At 49.1% G+C, this 25,916-nt stretch overlaps 9 protein-coding genes across 9 annotated transcripts; 7 read left to right on the forward strand and 2 right to left on the reverse strand.

The window, feature by feature from the left end:
• Positions 1 to 1,638: 1,638 nt before the first annotated feature.
• Positions 1,639 to 2,730, forward strand: N7447_002733 (uncharacterized protein; the record flags this gene model as incomplete). Its single annotated transcript, XM_057227008.1, has 1 exon — positions 1,639 to 2,730. The coding sequence occupies one exon, from the start codon at positions 1,639 to 1,641 to the stop codon at positions 2,728 to 2,730; it is 1,092 nt and encodes a 363-aa protein (XP_057091024.1).
• Positions 2,731 to 3,816: 1,086 nt separating this feature from the next.
• N7447_002734 (putative chromatin assembly factor 1 subunit A) lies at positions 3,817 to 5,840 on the forward strand (the record flags this gene model as incomplete). Its single annotated transcript, XM_057227009.1, has 4 exons — positions 3,817 to 4,515; positions 4,573 to 4,806; positions 5,010 to 5,686; positions 5,741 to 5,840. The coding sequence occupies 4 exons, from the start codon at positions 3,817 to 3,819 to the stop codon at positions 5,838 to 5,840; spliced, it is 1,710 nt and encodes a 569-aa protein (XP_057091025.1).
• Positions 5,841 to 6,785: 945 nt separating this feature from the next.
• N7447_002735 (uncharacterized protein) lies at positions 6,786 to 11,437 on the forward strand (the record flags this gene model as incomplete). Its single annotated transcript, XM_057227010.1, has 3 exons — positions 6,786 to 8,036; positions 8,102 to 8,211; positions 8,266 to 11,437. The coding sequence occupies 3 exons, from the start codon at positions 6,786 to 6,788 to the stop codon at positions 11,435 to 11,437; spliced, it is 4,533 nt and encodes a 1,510-aa protein (XP_057091026.1).
• A 907-nt stretch (positions 11,438 to 12,344) lies between these two features.
• N7447_002736 (PP1-complex regulatory subunit GLC8) lies at positions 12,345 to 13,386 on the forward strand (the record flags this gene model as incomplete). Its single annotated transcript, XM_057227011.1, has 3 exons — positions 12,345 to 12,411; positions 12,496 to 13,216; positions 13,278 to 13,386. 3 exons carry the CDS (start codon positions 12,345 to 12,347, stop codon positions 13,384 to 13,386), a joined length of 897 nt encoding a protein of 298 aa, XP_057091027.1.
• Positions 13,387 to 14,192: 806 nt separating this feature from the next.
• On the forward strand, positions 14,193 to 15,863 carry N7447_002737 (uncharacterized protein; the record flags this gene model as incomplete). The annotated part of the gene is made up of 5 exons (XM_057227012.1): positions 14,193 to 14,304; positions 14,368 to 14,613; positions 14,669 to 15,484; positions 15,538 to 15,711; positions 15,760 to 15,863. 5 exons carry the CDS (start codon positions 14,193 to 14,195, stop codon positions 15,861 to 15,863), a joined length of 1,452 nt encoding a protein of 483 aa, XP_057091028.1.
• A 1,794-nt stretch (positions 15,864 to 17,657) lies between these two features.
• N7447_002738 (uncharacterized protein) lies at positions 17,658 to 18,857 on the reverse strand (the record flags this gene model as incomplete). Its single annotated transcript, XM_057227013.1, has 3 exons — positions 17,658 to 17,931; positions 17,979 to 18,329; positions 18,532 to 18,857. 3 exons carry the CDS (start codon positions 18,855 to 18,857, stop codon positions 17,658 to 17,660), a joined length of 951 nt encoding a protein of 316 aa, XP_057091029.1.
• Positions 18,858 to 19,429: 572 nt separating this feature from the next.
• N7447_002739 (uncharacterized protein) lies at positions 19,430 to 20,589 on the reverse strand. Its single transcript, XM_057227014.1, has 3 exons — positions 20,044 to 20,589; positions 19,741 to 19,984; positions 19,430 to 19,675 (listed from the first exon to the last, which is right to left on the reverse strand). Exons 1-3 carry the CDS (start codon positions 20,544 to 20,546, stop codon positions 19,439 to 19,441), a joined length of 984 nt encoding a protein of 327 aa, XP_057091030.1. The 5' UTR covers positions 20,547 to 20,589; the 3' UTR covers positions 19,430 to 19,438.
• Positions 20,590 to 21,678: 1,089 nt separating this feature from the next.
• On the forward strand, positions 21,679 to 23,037 carry sfh5 (CRAL/TRIO domain protein; the record flags this gene model as incomplete). The annotated part of the gene is made up of 2 exons (XM_057227015.1): positions 21,679 to 22,313; positions 22,371 to 23,037. The coding sequence occupies 2 exons, from the start codon at positions 21,679 to 21,681 to the stop codon at positions 23,035 to 23,037; spliced, it is 1,302 nt and encodes a 433-aa protein (XP_057091031.1).
• A 537-nt stretch (positions 23,038 to 23,574) lies between these two features.
• Positions 23,575 to 25,015, forward strand: N7447_002741 (TATA-binding protein-associated factor TAF6; the record flags this gene model as incomplete). The annotated part of the gene is made up of 3 exons (XM_057227016.1): positions 23,575 to 23,944; positions 24,004 to 24,422; positions 24,476 to 25,015. 3 exons carry the CDS (start codon positions 23,575 to 23,577, stop codon positions 25,013 to 25,015), a joined length of 1,329 nt encoding a protein of 442 aa, XP_057091032.1.
• Between the last annotated feature and the right edge of the window lie 901 nt (positions 25,016 to 25,916).

The following is a 25,916-nucleotide window of genomic DNA, read 5'->3' on the forward strand; positions in this document are numbered from 1 at the left end:
AGCCAATGATCAGCGCGCTATCATCGGTCCCGGCCCCTTTTACTCCGTATATGGCAGATACTTGAACCTAGAGGCTTGGGAACTAGACGCTAGCACGTCTTGCAATAAGAGACATTGTCCTTATGTTCATAGCTTATACGCAATCAAGTGTCTAGACAAGTAGCTGAGCAATATAGCCCACGCGGCAGTCCCCACTCAGATGGTCGTTCTGCCTATCAAAGAGGACTTGACATAGATAATCCCTCAGCCAAAGAGGGCCAGCTCTGATGGCAGATACTAGACGTTCTGGAGCGCGGGCCGGCATTCCGTCGTCTCTACTGAGGAGGACACGTGGAGGAGTCGAGCCAGGGGCATTTCGTATCGGTATGTGAATCTAACGAGGTATACGTCGCATTGGGCCGTCTAGCTCGAGCCTATCCGCACCAGCATCATGCACTTCTCGCACGAGTAGTAGCAAATTACCACTAACTTGAAGTCGCTAAGAGTATGTATCTGGCGATCTGCCATGCCATAATTTCCCAATTCGAGCCTAACCTGAAAGCCCTAGAAAACGGGACGCCAATTATGGGAACGGGGATCTAACCGCAGGCCCCGGCGCATATGGAAAGATGTGCGCACTATGAACTAACCTTGTCGGTAGCGTCCCTGGGTGCAGCTACGGGCGGCTAGATGGTGGAGCCGGTTGAAGCTGAAGCCCCTTATGTGGTATATGGCAGTTGGGAGATTCGATTTACGACTCGTACCAATATACCAAACATTCTTCACAGAGCCGTTTGTCCTCAGTTAGAATTATCAAGGGTTCACCAAATACGACCATGTCACTTTCAAGCATTCACATGCTTAGTGAGGCAAATTTGTAGGGTCATGCCAGCGTAGCATTGGTCCACGACAGAAAGCCGAAAATGAGATTTTGAGATGAGAGCTGGAGAGAGACAACAATTTGAAACATTTGAACCTTGAAATGTAACCGTACGCCGTAAGTTTCCAGCCTCAGGTGTGGCTGAGCTAGGTACTCCACTCGCCAAATTGTGTGGGAAAGTACATCCTCCGCCGTGTTCCGTATCGTCCAATCAATTTACTGAACCAAGGAACAGCCGGTCAAAGTCCTCGAGGTTTCCCCCCGATCTGCCCTCCCCTTAAGACTTGTCCATCCCGACTTCTCCCCATCTCGACCTTTACTGGACTCCAGGACTGTTGTTTGATTCTTTGTAATCCCTCCCTATCATTACAGCCGTCCAGATCGCCTACCGATTGAGTTGCAGTTGTGTGCGCTCCTACCCCGTCATCCTCGTCTCAAAACTCCCCCGAGAATCAGCCCGAACACCAGCCCGAGAATCAGCCCATTGCACGTACACAACGCCTTGGTGTCACTACATATTCAAGGTCTCGACTCTCATCCTTCCGCTTAAGACCCCCTAAAGCGGATTGTGGCGGCTGCATACTGCAGTGGGCGCTGAGGCCGCATTATCTCCCTATCCGTCAGCCGCGCGCGCATCGGAAACACCACTTTCCAAGTCATCACTAATCAGGATTTCACCTCCTGAAATAATCCCCCGCGCGCTCACGAGCAAACCGAAATCCTAGAACAGCGGCCCCCGCAGGTTGGGATTTTAAGGCTGCCGTACTATTCCGCCCAGCATGACTGACTTTCGAATGCCCCTCCACCAAGGGCCTCCTGCCCGGAAGCCCCTCGCTAGTGCCCAGCACGGGTATGGTGGATACCAGCCCTACGATTCTCCACGGTCCCAACTTGCGCCCCATCTAGCGAGCCCCCAGACCACACATAGTCGGACTCGAACCACATCCTCCAACGTGCTGCCCTACTCAGGTGGTTCTCAGCACTACCACGGCGCACCTCCGCCGCCTCCTATTCCCCAAACCATGTCTCTTTCTCATTATCCAGCCTCTCGACGCATGTCTAGCACCACTACCTCGACCTCGTCTACCGGCAACCACCCGACGCCACACGCGGGGCAAGGCGTTTCTGATATCCGGCGAACCGCCTCGTCTCGCTCTGCCAACTCTCAACTTGGATATGTGGCTCTCATGCGGCGGCAAAAGGCGACCGTGTGGTGTGACCGGGCACAGCCTGAAGACGCTAGAATGCGCGAACAAGCCTTGCGGGACAAGAAGAGAGCATACCTTGAAGTTCATGGCGCAGGTTCTGGCCGGGCAGGAACCCTGGGCAGTGGCAAGATCCGACATGGTCCTAAGGGAGCTGCTGAGTTCTCACCTTCAAACCTTGTGGGCGCCAAGGTCCCCGTGCGATTGAGTGCGAACGAGGTCGGCGACGGGGATGATGACGCTCGAAGCAGTGATGGTGGCGCAATTCACAGACGGACCGGCAGCGGCCGCAGCTCTCTGGGGAGTACCCACCGTTATCCTAGTGGATACTCGCGGACACAGGGGACGATGGGTAGCAATAGCACGCCTCCGAACGAGAAGACCGACCTTCCAGAAGTGTCTGAAAATACACCCGCGGAGATTCACGAAGAAGAAAAGAGTCGACTGTCATCTCTCCAAAAAGATGATTTCGCGACAACACACAGCAGCGAGCAAGAGCAAGACGACATTGTTGGTGACATGAAGGCTCCGAACGCGGCCACTTCGGCAGCTGAGAAAGCCCAGAAGGCAGCCGAGTTGCGACGACGAGGCAGTGTAGACGAGCGAACTACTTCCATGACCAATGTGCGGCTTTTCGTCGCAAATCCCGACTCGGACAGCGACTAAGGTCTTTGTTCTCGTGCAGCGCCTGCTCTTGTATCCTCCTCCTTCTCCTCCCCCTCCCCCTCCTTTCTTCTTCCACCTCATTTCCCGCCTTCTTCCATCTTTTATGATTTCTACGTGATTTCTCTTACCGCCTCATCAATTGCACATAATACCTATCACGTTGCAACTCCACGCCTGGCTCTATTCGGCAAATCTTGATGATTTAGACCAATGCGTCATCCTGCTTTGTCTATATCTTTGCATGTTTGCTGTCTGATTTACCCCTTTTTATTTAAAGCGCCGCATCTCTGTTTTTCTCCAGGCTTCCTTCTTTCTGGCTGTATATCCTCGATGGCACTGCTGGTCTCCATAGACTGGGTCTCTGGGTTATCTTCGTCCTTCTACGGCTGCATACGGGGCCGTCCTGGCGTTGGTCATCTGGCTTAGGTCCTCTTAATCCTGAGATAGTAATTTCACCAAATGATTATCTCAATTCCTCTTGCATTTAGGATAACTCCCATAGAGGGGTATATGGCTTTTTGTTTTAGTCTCATTGCCGTTGTATAGGGTAGTGCAAGGTAATTGAATCTCACTGTAGTAACAAAAGGAATTGAGTGACTTGGAAATACTGAAGGGCAAAGCATCATGATTATCCCATGGTGTTCTAGAGGTCGAAAATCATGCCATAAATTGTCATACTATAGACCCCACACAATGGCCGGCCCCGGGGGGAATTCGGGCATGTATAGTAGTTACATAAGCACACACGTGCTTATCGGTCGCGAGCGCGAAACGATTAACGCGTCCCAGTGTTGGCCCAACTGTCAATGCTCTACTCCGTGCGTCAAACAGCGACGTCAATGCTCTGAGATTCCAGACCAATTGTCTAATTCAAGTGACGTCTGTTGTTTGTCTTTCCAAGTCGCACTTTCCCTTGGTTGACACGATCTAAACCACCCCCGAACCGAAGTCGCGACCTATCACACGACAGCCTGTCTCCATCGCCCCTTCCCTCACCTACACTCCAAAGACTTCAGGCTCTTGTCTAGCTCTTTCCACCCACCCTGGAGTCAATAGTCAATGGTAGCCAGCGCATCTTTATCGCCGATGCAGTCTGCCCCATCCTTTCCCGCGTCACCTTCATCCGGTCCCCGAAAACGCTCGATTCAAGAGGTTGATGATGCCAGCATACCCTCGCCAAATGCGAAGCGAGCATTGACCGAGTTCGCCGACGAAAACCAAGAAAATCACGACCCATCTATCCCCCCTCCCCAAACTGACGGCATTACTTCCCCGCCAGTTGAAATCAAACGGACTCTTCCACCTCCCCCCTCAGTCGAAATCGTGATGAGGAAGACACGTAAACAAAATGAAGACGGTCCTGGTGCCGGGGGACTCACATCCCCAGGCACCAACGCTGCCTCTAATCCTGAGCCTGATACCCCGGCCTCTAAGAAACGCAAGGTAGTCTCTGCTGGCACAGATTCCAAGCAACAAGAAAAAGAATCCAAAGAGCGCCAGAAGGCCGAGGAGAAGGCAAAAAGGGAGGAAGAGAAGGTGAAGAAAGAGGAGGAGAAGGCTAAGCGAGAAGAAGAGAGACGCCTCAAGGCAGAAGAGAAAAAGAAGCGTGACGCTGAGCGCGACGAGGAGAAACGACACAAGGAAGAAGAAAAGCGAAAGAAAGATGCTCAACGTGAAGAGGAACGCAAGCAGCGTGACGAAAAGAAGAAAGCAAAGGAAGATGAAAAGGCAGCCAAGGAAGAAGAGAAGCGCAAAAAGGACGAGGAGAAGGAGAAGAAGACCAGAGTAAGTGGCATCCATAATCGTCCTAACAGGAAGATGCCCATGGACTGACCGATTCAGTCACAATTGAAATTGAACTCTTTCTTTGCCAAACCACCGATCCCTGCCGCTTCATCGGGACAGGTGATCACCGCTCCTTCGCCTAAGAAGCCATCTACTACAGCCGATCCCTCCCGCGAAACTCGTGGCGTGCAATCAGACTATGAGCGAGAGTTTCCTGCTTTCTTTTTACAATCTCATACCGTTGTGGCACCTCCTCATCGGTTTGAGCGTGACCCCGAAGCCCTCGAGCACGTACGCGAAACGATCGATACATGCCTACGCAACGAAACCCCCACCCAAATACATCCATTCCGTCCATCAGAAGTCTTCCAGATAATCCCCTTCCATCGTGGGCGTCAGCCAGCGACCTCTGTCAGGGACATACTATTGCAGCTACAAAGATCTGACGACCCAACCCAGCCTACTGAAAACCAGAGCATAGTGCCATCTCCTAGGCCACAGGAACTTCTTCGCCAGGTCACGATGAAGTCTCTCAAGTTTGGCGAAGACATTCGCCCCCCTATCAGGGAACTTATACCCGTCGCGTGTCCGAGCTATCCACGCGAAGACTTGCGCGAAATCCGTATCATCGAGGGCTACCCGATACCGATTATGATTATGATTCCGAGGCTGAATGGGAGGAACCCGAAGAGGGTGAAGAGCTGGACTCCGAAGAAGAAGATGAGGGCAGTGATGAGGGCGAAGATGATCTCGAGGGTTTCCTAGACGACGAGGATGATGCCCTCGCCGAGGGCAAACGGCGTCTCATTGTAGGTGATTTAGAGCCTGTCTCTACTGGAATTAAGTGGGAATCCAATGGAGTCGAGCCTGAAATGGAGGCCTATCGGATGGAGACTATATCCGATGCGGTCAAGTTCCCCATCGACCCTTTCTCGACTGCATACTGGGACAAACCCAAGCCCGTGGATCAAGTACCTCCGAAAGCGCGACCTGCGACAGCCATAGACGGATTCCTTGTTCCTGCAGTCCCTGGAACATCGGCGGGCAGTGCTTTACCTCCTACATCGAAAGCGAAACGGCCGTTCCCGCCAGACCAACTCGCTGATTTCAAGGAAGCAGTTGAAGGCAGTGATCTCAGTAAGATAGGGTTGGTCGAGATCTTGAAGAAACGGTTGGTTCCCACGATGTCTTCTATTAGAGCATATACTAATCCCGATATATCTAGATTCCCCAAGGTGTCCAAGGATACACTCAAAGCCACCCTTGATCAGGTTGCTGCTCGTGTCGGGCAAAAAGAAGTTGACAAGAAATGGGTTTGTCGGTGATACTATAGATTTCCTTGCACGAGTACCTATGACCGGAGTTTTGGGGGTGTAGCTATGCATTTGTAATGCCATGATGAACGATTCACTAATCGTGATCCAACATGTTTGCTTATTTTTTTGTTCCAGGAATCGGGGTATCCCGGGTTAGCTGCATGAAATAAATGCCGGTTGTGCGTACGATGTATAGCCATAATATCGCATGTGAGGTTGCCACCACATATTCAGATCTTAGGTCAAAGCGACATTTAATAAGATCATATATGTTGTACATATTAAAATTGTATACGTAAAAATACATGTACACGTCTATAAAATCTGAGGGGCGCATGAGGGGCGCATGGACACCTCATTCCTGCACTGCCAACGCATCGTTTCGTTGTACTCGGTACCTGTTTACTGCTTTAAGAATAAGCCACTTAGAAGTCTTCTCTACTTGACTTTTAGCACTTTTTGTCTGCAACTGTCCGTTTCGAGGACGACTTCTCTTGTGTTTTATACTCCGTTTTTACTTTTTATACCCATCTCCCCTCCTTATTTTTTTCCCCTTTTCCTTTTCTCTCCCCCGCCTTTTCTTCCCACCTCCTAGAAGCGAACTGTTCACTCGATCGAGTGCATCACCCTGAGAATCTTTTCATTTCAGAATGCGATAGGCATTCGTCAGTTAGGGGGGTTTGCGACTGTCTGTCGCTAATGGCAAGATGATAGAACATCATTCTTTTTTGCCTTTTGCAACCAGTACGTCATTATATCTCTTACTCTTTTCCTCTCTATATGGTTGAAAGAAGGGTGTTTCTATCGCTATACTCCCTTGTTATGATTGATCTCTGACCAGCTCCAGCCGAGCAAATACCTGATTTCCCCAAAGTTAATACACCATGTGACTTGTCGCATCGGGCGCAAGATCCCGAATCTGTGCCTCTGCCTCCTTCGCCTCCGGGATCGCCCATGTCCACATTTGAATCTCCGTTGAACGGGCCAGGTGAGTTGGATGACTCGGGCCGCACCAGTCCCATGGTACCGGTCACTCCTTCCAATGGACACAACCCCGGGCCCGCGACGGCTTCTATACCTATGCTAGTGGAAGATGTCCCCCAAATTTCATTCGAGGATTTGGCCACCCGTTATCACCAGACCCAGCGCAAACAGGCCCGAAGGAAGCGACTGGAGAAACGCCTGCGTGCCACCAAGGTGTCCATTGGCGTCCATGCGCGTATGATTCGTGTCGGGCTGACTGCACAGCGAGGTCTCATTGAAGCTCTCCGCCATGATGACAAGGCCAGTTTCGTTACTCTCTACCATACACTCCAAGACCTCCAGGAACCATGCTCTTCATCTGCTCCCAACGATGGTCAGACAGACTCCGTGGACGGGGAGGCATCCTTGGAAACTGACATTGGCCGTTTCCCGGATTTCCTTCATCAGCTGAGCCCTCAGTCCCGGACGGACTTTTTGGAGATTTTGCGGCTGGTCCGCTCTGATCCCCAGTTTATAGTCGACCGGTTACAAAGTTTGTCTTCGTCCCAATTGGCTGCTTTTACTTCTCCTGCCACGGTTTTGGATACCAATGATCTCGCGTTCCCTTCGAATTCCCGAGCTCGGGCCCAATCTTTCTTAAACAGGAGCCAGGCTCAGTCTGCTGCCTTCAAAGACCACGCATACGCCTTTGAGAGGACTGACCCGCTATCTATACTTCTTTTTAACGTTTTTGCCACTCCTTTGGATCCAGAGACGCCTGAATCCTGCTTGCGTATGGAAGTGTGGTCATCCGTCTGCGCTCAACTAATCTCCAACGGAAGTAGTAGATACCATCCTCTTATCGGCCAGATCCTTTCTTCCTGGACTACCGGTAGCACTTGGAAAGCCCGCCCCAAATTTGAACTCTACCTAATGGACATTTTACAAACCGGTGCTTTTCTCCTAGAGCCTATAGCCACACCACCCGGGATGGATTTTGCCATGGATTCCCTGGACCCCATGCGAACGGATGTTGCAGAGGAGTTCTTTGCTTCTGCCGTGGATGACTTGTTCCGCGTACTTGATGACCCGGATGGCGGCTTTCCTCAAGCCGTGCTACAGTTCGCAAAGGCTGTTTTGCGGAAGCTGGATAATCCCGAGACCCGCAGTCGCTTCTTGGAGTTTTTATTCCTCCAGTGGTTCTTTTCAAAGTTCTTATATGGCGCATTGACGTATCCTGAGGTACATGAGCCTCTGGCCCTTGGTGAACTTGCGAAGCTGACTCCAATCTACTATTGACGTGATAGACCCACGGACTTCTCCTAGACTTCCATATCAGAAAGGATGCCCGCGAGAAATTGTTGAACCAGGTTGGGCACCGCGCCTACGCGCAAGTCTTTGCTGTTTTGCGTTCAATGTACGTCCTAGCTTAAGCTCTGCAGATTTCGACATTGTTGCTGATCTCTTCAAGGCATCATTTCTCAATTCCTCGTCCGATAATCAAAGGCCGCGTCGACAACATGCTCTCTCGGTTTCATAACGCGATGCCGCCGGAGGTATCGGTTGACCCTTCTATTCCCTCTTCACAGGCACCACGTCCTCATCGACGAAAGTCTCCTTCAAATTTCCTGATGATGTCCGCTTTGGATGTTCTCACCCTCCTAGACGCTCTCTTCCAACAGACCCCTTCTTCTTTGCATTCATCCTCGGCCTCTGCAGCAGTTCAGTCTTGGCCATCCAGTCCACCACCATCTATCAACCTTCGGCCAGAGTCACATATGGATTCTGTATTCGCTCGTTTCAAACATGACACAAATTCAAAAACTACCTCCCATAATGGTTCCATATTTTCAGTGGAAACTCATTCTATCTTAGCACCGGAAAATAGCCTGTCTGAAAAGGCTGCTCGCATTCGGTTCGAGTTAACTGATCTAGATCATCCCAATGAACGGTTGAGCTTAGAGCACCCCTCAGGCGAGCATTGGACCATCTTCTCAGTTACAGCAGACGGTCACAGCTTAACTTGGAGCCTTCTCCCTGATAGCAGATATGAAACCTCCAAAGGCTCGATAATTGAAAGTGAAGACGACGCGCACTCTACGACGCTAGGACTGGAGGAAAATCATGAAGCATTACAGACAGCGATCGTTCGACTTGTCAAGGAGAACCGCATTCAAGACGCGGACGACTATGGGTTCATTTCACAGAATACTAAGCAGCCAGCCGCCATGTCCTTGAAGCAGCGGTTCAACGAAGCGATGTTCTGCTGCCATCATGACTCCGATTTTGTTGGTGCACATTACTGGTGGAATGCTTCCCAACAGCTCGGGCAACGAGGAACGCCTAATTCATCGAGGTCCACAGACGATTCATGGATCTTGGGCCCGATGCATGAGAACTACAGTCGTTCACTGACCCAATCACGAGCTGTCATTGAGCGTTGCGAGAGCGACTTTGTGTCTCTCGATCAAAGTCTCCGCCGACTTCAAACTCAAGTAAAAGACATGACGGCCACATTTTGCAAGATCCGAGACAAGATGTGGTACATGAACGACGTCAAGAACTCTATTAGATATGAGGAAGCTAAACATGTGGCCATGGCTTTGAAAACGATGATCTACTCCGCCCGACTCTTCAGCCAGTTCCCCGAAGAACAGCGCTCTCGTTACGGAGCAAAGTCTTTGGGCGGCTCCTTGTTCCAGAAACCCGAAGTGCAAGTCATGAACATGATGAAGGCACCCAGTAGTCAGGGTGGACCCAATAAGCTGTCTGACGAGCAAGTCGAGCTGACTCGGAAGTGGTTGTCGCACAACGGAATTGATAATTTCTGCAAGGGAGAAGAAAGAATCCATCGATTCTGTTACGAGGTCCGAATGAGTATCAATAAACTGGTGGGTGAAACAATGGCCGAGACACCGGTGTTATGGGCAAGTGAGCTTTTCCAGAGAGAACGCTCAAGATTTGAAGGTTACGGCTCTCGCACATTCCCAGGAATGTCCATGCCTAGCACTCCTCGGCCCTCAACGACCACAAGCGAGGACACAAACTCTGCTTCCAACTTCTATGGCGCTAATATGCCTATGCCCGATCCCATGTCTCGTCTTTCTCAAGATACCCTTTCATTGGGTCGTAAGCCCTCCATCCAAAGTATAATCTCCGATAAATGGAGGCCTCAGCGAGATTTGTCTTCAATTGACATGTCTTCTCTCGGAGGTTCACCTGGCCGTGCTGCCTCGACGTCTACCGGTGATACCTACAGTACATTTTGGTCTGTACCCCAGCGGCACCCTATGTATGCCACAAGCGCGTCGAGTGTGTACTCGCGACCGCCCTCTATGTTCAGTGAGACGGCAACCCGCCAGCCCCGTCGCGTTGAACGCAAAACGCAGGGGAAGATGGCGTTCATGGATGAATTGAGACAAACTTTGACTAGTCTACTGCTGAGCGATCTCGGTTCTCCGGTATGGAGTTGTGGTAGTGAAACCGACGCTTGGTTCACCAATGCCCTGGACCAGAAACGCATTCAGGTGGAAATGCGCCGACGAGCTGCTGTCCAGAAATTCTACGCTGATTATGAAGAGCGCTCCAAGCATCTTGGTCAGCAGCGTGGCTCATTGAAAGGTCGCCGGAGTAGGTCTCTGGGCAACCTGCGTGTATCTCAACACAAAGCCCCTCGTGCGGAGGCTTCATCGCAGCTACCGCAAGCGTCTCTGGAATCGGACGGGCAGGAGGCATTTTCATACAAGACAGTCTTCCATCGGCTGATCGAAGTATTCTCGCGTCATGGAAATCCATTTGTAAAGCTCAACGCATTGCGGGACTTGCGTTCGTTAGTGGTTGCATCGCTCATTTCGCCCCAAAATGCCAATCTCCCTGCTACTCTCAGCTCTTCCCCGGGAGACGGTGACGGGGTGCGAAGCAGTCCTCAACTCCATCGGGCCACTCGCCACAGTTTCTCAGAGGTGCGAGCCAACAACCTACCACAGATGGACCCAGTGCTACCATCCTCTCCTCCCGAGTCAGACACATGTGGCTCCCGACGGTCTGACTACTCCACTCCGTCGGAAGCACAAATCGTAGCCGCCTTGCGCGACCTAATTCTAGATGTGAAGCCGAAGACCCTTTTCAGGGACTTGCAGTTTATCTCAGCGTTCGTCCCAGGGGATCAGCTAGACAAGACGGACCGCGGGACAGCATTTCTCCAATTCGGTCTGGCCGCACTAAGTCTCAAAGAAGAGATCTGCCACAGCATGGTCGAGATCGCCGACCGCATCGTCTTCCAGGAGCTCTCCCGTCGTCATCCCCCCTTCGCCTCGGACTTCCAATCCCGCCCCGGCCATGCTATCCAAGATGCAGCAGGGATGTGGATCATCACTGCTAAGGAGGGCAATCCAGTCGCACAGCGCGAACTTGCAATCCTTTATCTGACTCACCCAGAGCTTCTCCCACGCGTGACACTCCCTCTGACCCTCCCGCGGGATACCTTCAAGGCAGAGATGATGTACCGACGAGACAAAGACTCTAAGTCTGACCCGCAGAGTATGTGCCTGGCACTGCACTGGATGCAGCTGTCAGCCAGTGGTGGCGATACTCTTGCTCGGAATCGACTTCGTGAGCGCGAGGAGTTTGACTCCATTGCATGAGAGACTTCACGGCCTTTCTACTTTTCTGGTCTTGTTGTGTTTTCTTTTTCTTTTCTCATTCTTTTCCTCGCTGGCTCGATCTTTCTTTTTTTTCCTTCTCTTCTCACACTTTGACTTTCATTTGCTTATTTTCTACGTCGTGATTATTATGTTGCATATATATCCATATACCCCTGTTCGGGCGATCTAGTTGGGTGTTTTAAGGCATTCGTGGATTTTGGGACTCTTGCCTCGGGCTTCTGTCTAAGCTTGGCTCTGGAACATGACTGGCGTTCTTGAATACATTGAAAGACTGGGCATTCATTGTCTTGATCTAGTTTAATCTTATATTTCCTTGTCTAGTAATGTTCATATCCCTCCATACTAGAGTTATATATATTGTCTCTTTTGAAGATCAAGGTGAAAGCGTCATGGACATTTCAAGTTATTCTCGGCCAACATATAACATCAAGTTATTACAAGGAACTGTGTATGACATCCAACATCCGAGATATCCTCAGGCCGAATCTGATAAACGTTACCTAAGCGGGAGTCGTCGGGTAGATGATCGGGCCGACGTCATCGAGGCATTCGCACCCCCACCGTCCACTTGACCTTATATTCTTCTTTTCTTTGCGTTCAACTCGTGACTACAGTGAGCTGATATCGATCTGAGTCAGGCTGATCTTCGTTTGATTTATCCGTTTCCACCCGCCCAACCATATCAGGCGGTGCTCAGCCTTTTTTTTTTTTTTTTCGCACGGATTGCAGCTGAGCAAACTCCCAAGGCTTGTGATATAATAAAAATAAAACAGGCCACACATCCTTTTCATTTCCTTGATTCCCACCCTTGGAAATCAGACTTCTTATTACATCGTCCACTTGCAAATCGGGCGACACCCGGTCTCCCTCTATCAATCATCCCACCATGACTACCGCACCACATATGCCGGCCAAGGCGCACAGCTCCGATAATATGCACCATCGGCCAAGAGGTGAGTCTAAACTACGTCGGTGCCAAACGGCGACCAAAGGCGACGATGAGATCTGACCAGTGCACTTTTGCGCCAACTAAACAGGCATCCTCAAGAACTCCAACTCCTTCCAAGGCGCCTCCGCTCCAATGGCAGCCACCTCCCCACTCTCCATTCCAACCATCACCGAGCCCGAGGAGACCAAGGAACTCACTATCCTAAACACCCTGCAGAACGCAGGTCGTCGGCGATCCTCATCCACTACCAACCCGGGCTCTAACTCGCGCCGACAGTCGTCTGCCAGCACCCATGACGAAAATGAACCCCGTCTAAAGTGGGACGAAGCAAACCTGTACCTGACTGAGCAGGAGAAGACTGCGAAGATGAAGATCGACGAGCCTAAGACTCCTTACGCCCCTCACTACGACCCCAGCGAGGATGATGAGCTGATGCGGCTCGACGATGCACAGCAAAGCCTAATCGATGCGCAGGGCATTATTGTCGATGAGCTGGATTCGGCCAAACCCACCCAACACCTAAAGGCCGTGTCAGAGGATGAAATTCCTGAGCTGGAGCTCGGTGAACCGGAGGAAACCATGCAGGACGTTCCTTTCGATGACGCTCGTGTTTTCCGTGACCGTAGCATGAGCATGGACTCGCACAAGAGCGAGAAGCATGTTCATGTAGGTATGGAGGATACGAATGGTGCCCAAGCGCCTGCTCATGATCCGCTCTTGACGACTGAAGAGGCCCGCGCGAAGCACGCTCATTTCGAGCAGCAGCGCAAGAGGCACTATGAGATGAGGAATATCAAGGAGCTACTTGCGTATGTTGATCCTGGTCCGGCCCTAATACTTTGTGATTTTGTAAGCTAACATTGTGTCTAGCCATCCCGAAGATTTGGATGAGGAAATGGAAGATCACGACGGATCGGAGCCTAATCCCCCGCCGTCTATGCCTAACATGCCTGAGCGGTTCCGCAACAACGGACAATAGAGATAGACTGGATTCTTGGTCTTTTCCTGTGATTTTATATCTTTGGGTTCTTCCTCCTATGGCGGTCGTTGATTTCAGATTGCCGTTGCACCAGTCTCTCCTGTTATTCTATGCTGTGTTCTCTTCTGTGTATATTCCCCCAGCGCTATCTCCCTTAATTGGGTTTCTTATTCTTGCTTATTTCCCAGTCTGGATTTTACTTGGCAAATGGTCTCTTGGTTCCTACTGAGGTCTATCCTCTTGTGGCCAATTCATGGGAAATGAATACATGATTTACGTTATCGGATCTCACATGTAGTATGGTAGCATCGTAATATCGTTGGTTCTTGTCTAAATAAGCTCCCAAGATCTGAAGATCGTCCCGGGGCTTGTCCTACATGAATATAAAGGCGAAAAATGTATGTTTGCCGTGTTACTAGACAACCCCCATGGTCTTTATACATAATACTACCAACCAATATCTGTAAATCAAGAATGGCCCAGATCATAATTGGCATTCAGCCGGTATTTGCTGGAGCCACTGGACATCAATGCATGCTGAAGGCGAGGTTCACATTGGTCAGAAGAGCGAAAAGCAATCATAATTAGATCTGCAGCCAGGTTATGGGGTACGGAGTATTGGTGTCTCATTGTTTGTTTTGCTTGACTTTGGGCAAATATAAGCGATGTTCCCCCCAGGCCATCTACTTTGGTTACATATATTTCGTCTGAAACTCTTCGCTCAATCCCCACCTTTTCCTCTTTTGCTTATATTGACATTAATACTAATCTATAACAGCTGTCTAATCGATAATCAAGCCTTCGAAATGTTTCCTTTACCGGATACTAAGAAACAGGGTTCGGAGCGGAAATGGGGATCTCGCTGGCGCTCGTCCGATACATTTATTCTCAGCAGCACGTCCATGGCGTTGTTCACAGGTTTGTGAATTGAATTAGCAGTGAATAATTTAGATCTTATCTAACAAAGATTACTTTCTCTAGACGAAATGCTCTTTGCCTTCATGGTCCCACTGCTCCCTCACATCTTCGAGAACCGTCTAGGGCTAGACACATCCCTTACCCAGCGATTGACCTCCATATTTCTAGTTGAAGGAGCGTTGATATCTATCGTCTCGAGTCCATTTATCGGGAATCTAGCCGACAGAGCCACCTCCAAAAAGGTTCTACTACTGGTGATTCTGGTACTGACGCTGATCAGCGTACTATGTTTATCAATCACTACATCCCGTAAGTTTAGATACTGTGAATCCCAATATCGCCGATTGTACTAAATAATCCTCAGTGGCCTGGCTATTCATTGGTCGCTTTTTCCAATGTATCGTCAGCAACGCATTATTTATCGTCGGTATGGCCACAATGGCGGAGAACATCGGGTCAGAACACATGGGCAAGATAGCAGGTTTGACCTCAACCCTAGTATCAGCTGGAACGTGCTCAGGTCCCGTAATTGCTGGGTTTCTCTTTGGAATTGGAGGATATTGGACAGCGTGGGCTGGCGCGGCTCTGTTTCTCATCGTGGATATCATTATGCGTCTGCTCATGATTGTAAAACCGCTGAAACGCCGCGATACAACCTGCCAGAGTCGCGATGAATCTCTGTGTACAGAAGATCATGGATGCTCATCTGATACAGAACCACTTCTCTACGGAGATCGGTCATCGACTACCGAAGAAATTCGCGGTTGGCGGTTCTACGTCTGCCTTTTCCGCCAGCCTTGCTTTACGGCGGGAATTGTCAGCTATTTTATCTTTGCGCTGTTTATTGCCAGTTTCGAGTCTACCATTGCAATGCATGTCCGGGACGCTTTTGATTGGGGCATTTTCCCGGTCGGGCTTTTGTTCGCGTCTATCCAGGGACCGGGGATGATCTTGGCTCCTTGTGTTGGATTGTTGAAAGACCGTGTGGGATCGAGGGTTCCCACCACCATTGGATTCGTCTCTATTGCACCTTTTCTATGGGCTCTTGGAGTCGCCGGTGATGAGCGCTTTCCATGGGCCACCGTGGGAGCTAGGGGTAAAATCATCTATTGCGTCTGTACGACTATGATTGGGTGTTTTATGTGTTTGCTCATGGGAGCTGGAATGATGGAAGCAACTAGTGAGCTTGGGATGTCATTGTTGAGAGCTGGAATACTGATTTGTTCTTTGCAGAAACCGTTGATAAGTTGGAAAACTTGCATCCTGGCATATTCGGTCCCTATGGAGGGTATTCCCGTGCTGTTGCAATCACAAATATGAGTTGGATGTCTGGTTTACTCGTGGGCCCAATCTTGGCTGGATTCATGGTCGAAAATTTTGGGTATCTTGATCTGCAGTGTGTACTCGGTACGTTATTTACATCGGTGGCTTGCTTCTCATTCTAATGATATTTAGCGGGTACTTCCTTGCTGGCTAGCATCAACGCTGCTTTTAACCTCAGCCCAGCCAGTCCTCAACAGGAAGAGTGGGACAGAAACTCTGGGACCGATGAACCCTAAGTTGCTACATGTCCAAGGGAATACAAAATTCTAGAATAGTAATATTGGTTCAGCTTGTTTAGCCAACGCGTTCATACGTACAGAGTATAAGAACCCATACAAGATCAGAGAGCTATAAACATGCCGCCAACAGACGCAACCCCAGTGGTTGGACGCCACATTGCCGGTATTTGCACCTTGTCAACCCCTTCCCCTGCTTGGCCAATGTGCTTCCGCATATGCAGGTTGAAGGTTTGGTCACATCTGCATGCGTCCATTTGTGAACAGGTGACTTGGCTGAAGCTGACTATATTGATGTTTGCTCCCTTTTGTAGTCTGCGGGTTTACCAGTATTTTGATTCGCATGGGAGTTTACCCCAGGTATGATGGTCTTCTAAAGAACCTTATAAATGATGAATTTTCAAGCTACTGCCTACATATGTAGCTGTATGTACCGGATTTTAGGCCGCGGATGCGAATTTCCCGATCGGGGTGCCGCCGCTTTGTGAGGGGGCTCAGGGTCCTGTTCACTGAGTATTTCACAGCACAGGGTGATTATTCATTGTACTCAAGGGTATGCGACAGCGCTTAATGAGCGCAAAGACTTGCTCACTCTACGGCCTGAAAATAAAGGCAGAGATGGAACATTTTAACCACGTGACATGTGCATCATTTATTAGCCATCTATTCTGTGATACTAGCGTCAACAACTAAGAATCCACCTAACATTGATCAGCCTTTTTTGTTGATAGCCCCTGCCCTCAGGAAAGTTATTCACTCGTATGGTCTCTAAGAAAATGATGAGGTGTTAAATTATATGGCTTATACCTTTCTGTAAACACTACAATTTCTGAGCGCGGTCAGAACCGTCGCCTATAGGCTTTATCTAGGCCTAATTTCAATGGGTCCCAATGGGTAGGTAGACTACGACGGTGCCCGCCTACGGGCCGGCCTAGGCTTCCGTAAAGCCCAACTTTGGGCCCGGAGTCACGAACAAACTGGAATTTCTAATACTGAGGCTGATGCCCCACTTCCGGAATCCGATCCTAGAAGCACCGGGTTACGTACGTCAGTGAGAGCTCGTAAGCGAACAAGATAGGATGATAGTGACTGGGCATATCATTGAAAAGAAGTGCAATGCATATATGAAATAAAATCATCATCTGAATCATTATCTGAGTCTATAAATTGCTGGTAATATATAAATTCAGATACTTCATATGTATACAAAATACCCAAAAAGCCACCTAGAAATGCACAACTTATATAGTCATGTGAACGTCACGTTTTTACGATTTAATAGGTCTAATGGGCGCCCATAGATTGGCTTGGGTTTTGGGTTTCGTGGGCTTTGGCGCAGCCTACCCATAGGGTTACCGAGATCAGATAGAGCGGGTTAAGTTTAAGTTCCTAGTAGTTAGCGCTATAGGCGACTAAGATGTGATGGTTTTTACCATGATCGTAGGGCTCGGATCGATTGTAGATCGGATCTCGCTCAGCCAGGCGAGCGGAGCGGCAGGTGGGTGGGGTCGAGGGCGTAGGGCCAGCAAGCCGGTTCGGTTCGGGCCGAGTCTTGGCGTGTATCAGTGAGAGCTTTGGAGGTAAGAATAGTGATGAAAGGAGACAAAAGGACAGGTGGTATTGGCCCGATGTGGAAACCCACTTTTGATCAAAGATTTAGAGTGCCTCTATGCGAGAGACAACAGGTATAGGGGAAGAAAGGAAGAAAGAGAGAGAAAGGATTTCGAGAGACCGTTGTAATGGAATGATACTGCACCGGACACGCTAGAGACATGTATATCGCTCACATTGTGCTCACGCCCCGTCAGGACCACTCCCTGATGGCACAGCCGATCTAGCCTGTTCATCTTTGACACGGAGAGAGAAACCTACGATGATTTCGGCCAGGTCCCTCATGTGAGATTTCTTGCCGATATCCCATGGGCCGTACTCGTGCAAGTGGAGGAATCTATTCTCGGGGTAGCTCTTCAACCCTTGAAATTCTCCCTTTAGGAACTTTACGTAGTCCTCGTGGTAGCGGCCGAGTGTCAAATACATCTCATGTCGATTCAAAGAGATCAAGAGGCGCCTACAGCACTTAGCACGAAAATATGCGAATATTCACACTCCACTCACGTTTCGAATGGATGACGTCGCAGATTCTCCTCATCATTCATGATCCAGCTGACCATTTCTGCGCCTTCTTGCCACTCGACCAACGGATATTGCTCGGGGTCCCGGATTCCTGCCTTTACCTCCACAATAGCAAAGATATCGCTTTTCTTGACTCCCATAAGGTATCCGTCGACATATGCGGTTAATTGGACTTCTCCAAAAGACACGCTACTGAACAGATTACCATTAGGGGACCATTGGCAGTTCACGCCCTGGCCTACGCTGAGTGTCAAAGCGTTGAGAGGTTGATCACGAATTGATTCACCTGCGGTTCTCCATCCGCTCTGGCGTACTTGACCCACTTCCTCAAGGCTGCAGTAGACAGTTCCGTTGGCACACTTGAAGCGGCAGTAGACGGTTCAGTTGGCGCAGTTGAAGCGGCAGCACTAGGACTGCGTCCCGCGGTATCTGCTGATAGTTGAGGAGCTTGAGGTCGATCTCGACGCCGAAGTTCAACTGTCTGGGAAGGTTCCTGGGAATCCGAAGCTACTATCGCAAGCTGACCCTGTCTCACTAGGGCAACATGCCAAGCTTTCGGTCGGTTGGGTACTGGTCCGTTTCGATATATGAGAGCCACGTCTGTATTGCTTCGTCCCCCTTGACCATCTCCTTGGCTCTGCCTTCAGTTTCTCGGTCGGGGAACTCGGTGATATTGGAGACCCTCCGAATAATCCTCATGCTGAGATATTCCTTGAACGTGACCTTTGAACCTGGGTGCAGACACTCGAGCTTGCTTGGATTTTTGGTCAGGACGTGGCAACCGCGCGCGCTGGCTCTCCATTGACTGACGGTCGAGGGCACCTTCGGTGCTGGAGGGCGGGGTGTTGGAGGGGGTTCCATGGTTACTTGAAATCTGCTTTTTCCGATGAGTGTTTGTGGGAGAAAGATGAGAAATCAGTTGCCTTTCCATTAACGAAACCAAAGGTTGTTTTGAGCTGACAAAGCAGCACAAACCTCCAGGGCTAGGTACCTACCTACCTAGGTAGAGAAACAGGTCTTATTGAGGCACCAGATGAAGTCGTATTGATCTATACAGAAATTATCCTGCAACCTTAGGACCAATAGACGATAGTTTAATCGAAAATTCATTGAATGAGACTGCCACAAACATTGTTCTGTTGCTACTATATAAATGCGTAGGCCCGGGCTGTTGGATGCTATTGCTATTGTCGAAGATAGATAGGTTGGTTTTGAGTATAACGAGACGTTATAGGGCTGTACTTAAAGATAAGGAGTACTACATAAAATATTAAATGTAGATCCTAAGCGAGAGATCTTAAGGTTTCAAACCTATATCTTCAAGTTCGTATAGCCCTAAAATTGGTAGTGCTACTTATAGATATAGAGAGATATATATTTTGTGATGGTGGGTAAAAATGCGGGTGGGTAAAATACTTTGTGGTAGGGTCTGTATTAAATAGCTAATTCAAGCTCATAGACGTAACAGGGCCGACAAGAGAGCCAATAATAGGATTCGGCTCTTCTAAGGCTATCGGAACTGGCTGGCTCATATCATAACGAATGAAGAGTTCAACTGGTGCCGTTTCGTCATCCGCAAAACTCCATAGCTGAGAATATTGCAAAAGCAAGCTTTCTCCTTGTAATGAAGCTTGAATTATTCTTCCATGTTTCTGTCCAGTGTATGAAAGAACCAATAACTATAAAAAATAAGTGAGTGCTTAGGAAATCTCTAGTACCTAGGAAGTGTTAGTAAGATACTAACTGGAAGGATCGGGTGGTCCCGGAACGGCCGATCAGATGTTCGAGCAACCATCACGGTTATAACAGCGCTTACTTCTTGGAGAGTAAGGCAATTCTCTGCATGATTTGCGGGAACATCGGATAAAAGTTCCATAATTGCATGTGGGTTAAAGCTTGGCTGAAAATCTTCTCGGAGACTTAGTATACGCCAATAGTTCCTTCTATTAAGTCCACATAGTTCAGGAGCGCTATGCTTCCATTTCTTCCTGGTATATTTAGTCCCTGAAAACAGTAGAGTAAAAGAGAAAAAGCAAAGTGCACTAACCTCCATTCGTAGATAGATCTTAGATCGCTAAGAGTAGAGTCCCGGGAAAGCCCTCTCCGAGGAAGCATCTGCTGGGATTGAATATGCCAACGTGTCTGTCTGGCATGATCTTCCCAGGCATCCGGCCCATATAAAAGTGTTAATGTATCCCATCTTGATTTAGCGAATTCCAGGGGATTTTCGACCTTAGGGTCATTCTGGACTTCTCGTAACAGAGTCTGGAAGTCCCGGGGGTTATTAAGCCGTTGAAGAGTCTGTGGAGGATGGTCCGCAGCCATCGAAACCGTATCGAGTGGATATTTTTGAAGCACCTTTTCCGGATAAGGCCGAAAGAAACATGGATTAAATTGTACAGAGCCGTCACCTATCATGCCAACTTGCTGGCTATAGACTCCGAGGCCTTGGAGATCACCGGGGGAAAGAAACCAAGATTCGCAACTCTTAAGTAGCTTGTAGAGTCGCTTAACTTCATCGCAACGCCTAGTCTGGGTTTGTTTATCCATTTTCGTATGAGAGGGGAGGAGTCAAGAACCCCGAGAACGAAAGAAAATCAATAGAATTGATGATGAATGGAAGTGACGATGGAGTGTGGTCGTCAATATGTTGGATGGTCAGGTGACCTTACCCAGGCCACGGAGACGTAGACCTCATTAAAAACATTTTGAGGGCGGGCACTCTGAGGGCGGCCCTCGAGCGACCGTCATCGGCCCTCATTTGCATTAAAAAAGTTGACCTTCCCCAATTTAGACGTGTAAAACTGCTAAGTCATCTTAATAAATTACTGTTATTTAGCACTGTTTAGGTTTGAATATTACTTTTATCATCTATTTCTTTATTAATATTATGAAATTTTAAGAAATTGAGTTATATTATAATTAATCATAGTATGTAATAGTGACATTGTAGGTTTTCAATCTCTCTAAGAAAAGTAGTGGTTGATAATTTTAAAGGTTGCTACCTAGTTCTATCAGATGGAATAGAGTGACACCTCTTAAATTTCAGTAGGCATTTGCGGTAGACACAAAGGAGCATTTAACTAGAACCTACAGAACCAAAGCAGTAAGCAACTCTAAACAACCATCAGTCATTTCCATCGTAGAAAATCAAAGTTTACCAAGTCTGAATGGGCTGACAGTCTCACATTAGTCCTTATCGAGTCGTACTAGGTGCGCTACAAAGTAGTATGTGGGCTACAGAATCGGATAAAGCTATATAGGATAATGAGTTGAGGGCTAGTATTACACCATTCAAAGTATATCGGTATGACAATTATTGAAGCTATTGAAAGCTCTGTGAGCTGTGCATGGCGATAGGCTAGGGATACTCTGAAGATATCAAAGCAGAAAATCAGAAGTAGATTTTAGTTTATAGCTTAACGCATTAAGTCTTTCACCAAATATCAACTACAATATAGTAAAATAGAACGAAAAAACCGTTGGAAATTTAAAAATAGACATGTGGATGTGATATGTCGATCTATGTAATAAAATGATGTGACTGACAGGTTGGGGGGGGGGGGGGGGGGGGGGGGGGAATTGATAAGTGGCCCGTTTATTGACAAGGCAACTGCCCCCTGTGAATTCAAAACCCCCTATTCCCACTAACCTCAACACACCCTCTACAATTCTGTCAATAATGTCGGCTGATCAAAATGCGCCTGTTGCGCCTGTTGCGCCCGCCCCCGAGAAGCGAGAGGAAACCGTGGAAGTAGTCGATAAGCCCGTGGAAACTACCGCGACAGCTGCCGAAAACACCGAACCCAGTGTAGCCAAAGACGAATCTGCCAGTGCCCCGGTGGAAGAAGTAGCTTCAAAGGATGCTGCTACCACCACGACTGCCGCTACAGAGTCCGAAGCGGCAAAGCTCGAAGAGCCCAAGGTTGAGAAGCCGACTTACCTGAGCAAGAACCCGGCGTTGGGTGAGTTGTTCAACCGCCTGCCAACCATCCTAGGAAATGCTGGGCACACTGAAATGTGGGGAGTGCCACTCAAGGATAGCGACGATATCCCCACCGTCAACGTGTTGATCAAGTTCCTGCGCGCAAATGAAGGCAATGCCAAAGCCGCCGAGACCCAGCTCTGTAAGGCACTCCAATGGCGCAAAGACGTGAACCCACTAGCATTGGCAGAGTCTGCGAAATACAGCGCGGCCAAATTCGGGGGTTTGGGTTACCTGACGACCTATGAGGAGAACGGACGGCCCTTGGTGTTTACTTGGAACATCTACGGAGCCGTGAAGGACATCAGCGCGACATTCGCGAATACCGATGAGTAAGAACCCAGCATGAAAATTTCTATACTATTGAAATCAATCCTAACTGGCTGCAGATTCGTCCAATGGCGTGCCGCTCTCATGGAACTTGCCGTCCAGGACCTGAAGATGAAGGATGCCACCGAGGTAATCGAGTACGATGGCGAGGATCCCTACCAGATGATCCAAGTGCACGATTACATGAATGTCAAGTTCTTGCGTATGGATCCGTCTGTCCGTGCCGCAACAAAGAAGGTCATCGAAGTGTTCGCTACAGCATACCCAGAGCTCCTGAGTGAGAAGTTCTTCGTCAACGTCCCTGCTATCATGGGCTGGATGTTTACCGCCATGAAGTTTATCCTGAGCCGGAACACCACGCGCAAGTTCCACCCGATCACCAACGGGCTCAACCTGGCTCGAGAATTCTCTCCTTCTATTGCCGAACAAATCCCCAAAGTTTATGGTGGCAAGGGTCCAGAGCTAAAGGAAAATGCTAGGTTCGTCCCACTGGTCGAGGACAAGGAACAGGAGACCAAAGACAAGGGCAAGTCTCCCGAGAAGCCTACTGCTGCTGAGCCTACTGCTGCTGAGCCCCTCAAGGAGGAGGCGCTATCGAAAGAAGAAACCCCTAAAGCGGAGGCTGCTAAGGAACCACAGGAGGAGGCTGCGAAGGAGCCAACCAAGGCAGAGGTTCCCAAGGCTGAGTCTCTGAAGGAAGAACCTGCAAAGGATGGAGCCCAGTAGATCAATATTTGGCTGGTGCTGTTTGTTATGATACCCGGAGGAGCAGTGGATGACACTCCCCGCTCTTGTGTACCTGGTTTCAGGTCTTTGGTGTGCTCTTTCAAGATGTACTGTACTGTTACTACCATTATGGCTATCCATATCTAATTTTATCATTCTCTATTTCTGGTGAAGGTTTATTCATGTTCTTGTGAAGGAAAAGGCAGTAGGGCAGCTTGTACGGGGGACTGCAGAGTCACTTGCGCAACTCTTATCGACAAGCTTTCATCTTCCAGGCGGTGCGTATTCACTTTATTCCTTCTATCCATTGGATTCACCGCGTTGCATTCATCATTTAAACACAACACTGACTCAAGAGAAAGAGCTGTTACTGTCTAATCTGTGGATCCGCTGGCGGTGGCCTCAGAATGCGACTCGCCTTCTAGATCTCCTCTACTGTCCCTCCTCCACCTCACTTTTCGCGATAGCGCCATTGTCTAAACCCGAATTCTTGACATTTCCCTCATACACCTTCATTCCAGACTACATCATTCCATCATGTCTGTCTGGAACCCCGATAACATCCGCGATGTCGCTGAATCCGTCGGTATCCTCAACCTTAATAACGATGTGACCGAGAACCTTGCCCGGGACGTTGAATACCGGGTTGCGCAAGTGCTAGAGGAAGCGCTGAAATGCATGCGCCACTGTAAGCGCACGGTTCTTACCACTCAAGATATTGCGCTGGCATTGCGCAACCTGGACGTGGAGCCATTGTATGGCTACGACTCCACCCGCCCGTTGAAGTTCGGCGAAGCCTCTCTAGGACCTGGCCAACCGCTATTCTACGTTGAAGATGAGGAGGTTGACTTTGAAAAGCTGATCAATGCGCCTCTGCCAAAGGTTCCCCGCGAAGTCTCCTTCACTGGTGAGTGGATACCCTTCCCTGTTTCAAATATGCTGTCCAGCCACTAACGTATAGTCTAGCCCACTGGCTGGCTGTCGAAGGCGTGCAGCCATCGATCCCTCAGAACCCAACCGCTGCCGATTCTCGCAACCTCGAACTGGTCTCGAAAGGTCCGAACGCCAATTCCACACTGGCGGCGATTAGTGGCACAGGCGATGTGGCTGTCAAGCCACTGGTCAAGCATGTGCTTTCAAGGGAACTGCAGCTCTACTTCGAAAAGGTCTGCAGTGCCTTTTTGCACGAAACAAGTGAGGATTATCGCACCTCCGGGTATTCCAGCCTTCGCGAGGACCCAGGTCTGCACCAGCTGGTGCCATACTTTGTCCAATTCATCGCCGAGAAGGTCACGCACAGTCTCAAGAATGTTTTCGTTCTTACTCAGGTGATGCGCATGGCTGAGGCCCTGGTCCAGAACCAGTCCCTTTACGTGGACCCTTACGTGAGCAGACCCTGCCATCTTGGAAGAACATGTTCAGACGCTAACCGTATCAGATCGCATCCCTCGTACCATCCATTCTTACCTGCCTCATCGGTCGACAGCTAGGTGGAACTGCGGATTTCGTTGAGTCATTCGCTTTGCGCGATATGGCCGCCTCTCTCCTCAGTCTCATCGCCAAAAAGTACTCCCATTCGTCTCACATGCTCAAGCCTCGACTCGTGCGCTCCTGTCTCAAGACCTTCCTCGACCCTTCAAAGCCATTCGGTGCTCACTATGGTGCCATCATTGGACTGCAGTCTGTCGGCGGCTCTGAAGTAATCCGAGTGCTCGTCATTCCCAATCTGCACGAATACACCAAACTTCTCAGCGATGGCTTGGACGATGCCGCCCGTCGGCCAGCTGCGGAGCGAGTTCTGAATGCACTCGTAGCTGTGTTGGCCTCGCTGCGTGGTAGCCAACCGATTTTGACCAATGGCCATACTGTTACAGACGATCTCCGCTCCAAACTAGCCGATAAGGTCGGTGATATCATTGCGACAAAGATCGTCGAGGCTGGCGAGGTGCAGTTAGCACATATCATTTTGGAAGCATGAATTGCTTTCTGGGGTTTCTGCATGGTATCTCTCGGGTGCTTTTGCAAATGAGATCGCAATGATTTCTTCATGCGGCATGGCGTTATCTCGGGCGTTGGTTCGGGGATTATGGATACCTAGGTAGACATATTCAGGCTCTGGATATGGTTTTTTTTTTACTTGACACAGCTATTGATCAGTATGTTTCATATGGTAACTCCATTCATGGATATCTTGCTTATGTAGTAGTGGCTTGCCTTTGTGATATCTTGGCCTTTCTTTCCGTTCTAGTTCTCATCATTCGCCTTATTACTGAGTACACCCTGAACTGATCTTAGAGGGCTCGAAAGGTTCGCCCGTCTCAGAACCTTAATTTCCCAAGAGTCGTGAAGGTGATATGACAAATGGATTGAAAGTTGAGATGCTGACTTTTAGATATGGTGATCTGTGCCTAGTTCTAGAATGTCTAAAAATGGTAGAACAAACCATGAAAACCTCGGTCTTGGTAGCCCACAAGTGGATTCTAGTAATTTCTTTATACTTTGGTAAGATCGGAATCTAAAGGTTATCAGGCTTTGGTTTTCAATTATTCTTATATGGATGTGTCTATACAATGATCAACGCAGTCACACAGTACGCAGTACTCTCTCTTCTACTATCTCGAGTTCATCCCCGCTTGGGCCCCCTCAGGTGGATCTTACGTAATAGCTCCAGGAACAAAGTTAAATTCTGCCTGGCATCACCGCTCTTGTAGACCGGGGAGTTTCACCGGCTTTGGCGTAAGTTGTCCCCTTCTTCCATCTGACAGGTTGAAATCCGTGACGGTCTGCATATGACTGCAGCTTTTTATTTGCCCAATCTGTATGTAACGTATTACAATCTGTATTCCCTGCAATTGAGACATCAACTAATGTTGTCCTGA

Source organism: Penicillium robsamsonii (genome assembly GCF_028829455.1).
Source record: "Penicillium robsamsonii strain IBT 29466 chromosome Unknown utg000001l_segment0_segment0, whole genome shotgun sequence".
In the NCBI taxonomy this organism is placed as follows: Eukaryota; Fungi; Ascomycota; class Eurotiomycetes; order Eurotiales; family Aspergillaceae; genus Penicillium; species Penicillium robsamsonii.

Bases quoted from the DNA above. Each gene is read 5' to 3' on its own strand.
- N7447_002739 (XM_057227014.1), bottom strand. From the start codon at position 20,546: ATGGATAAACAAACCCAGACTAGGCGTTGCGATGAAGTTAAGCGACTC. The intron at 19,985-20,043 runs GTTAGTGCACTT...TAAATATACCAG, and splicing joins AGATCTATCTACGAATGGAG to GAAGAAATGGAAGCATAGCG. The intron at 19,676-19,740 runs GTTAGTATCTTA...TATTTTTTATAG, and splicing joins GGGACCACCCGATCCTTCCA to TTATTGGTTCTTTCATACAC.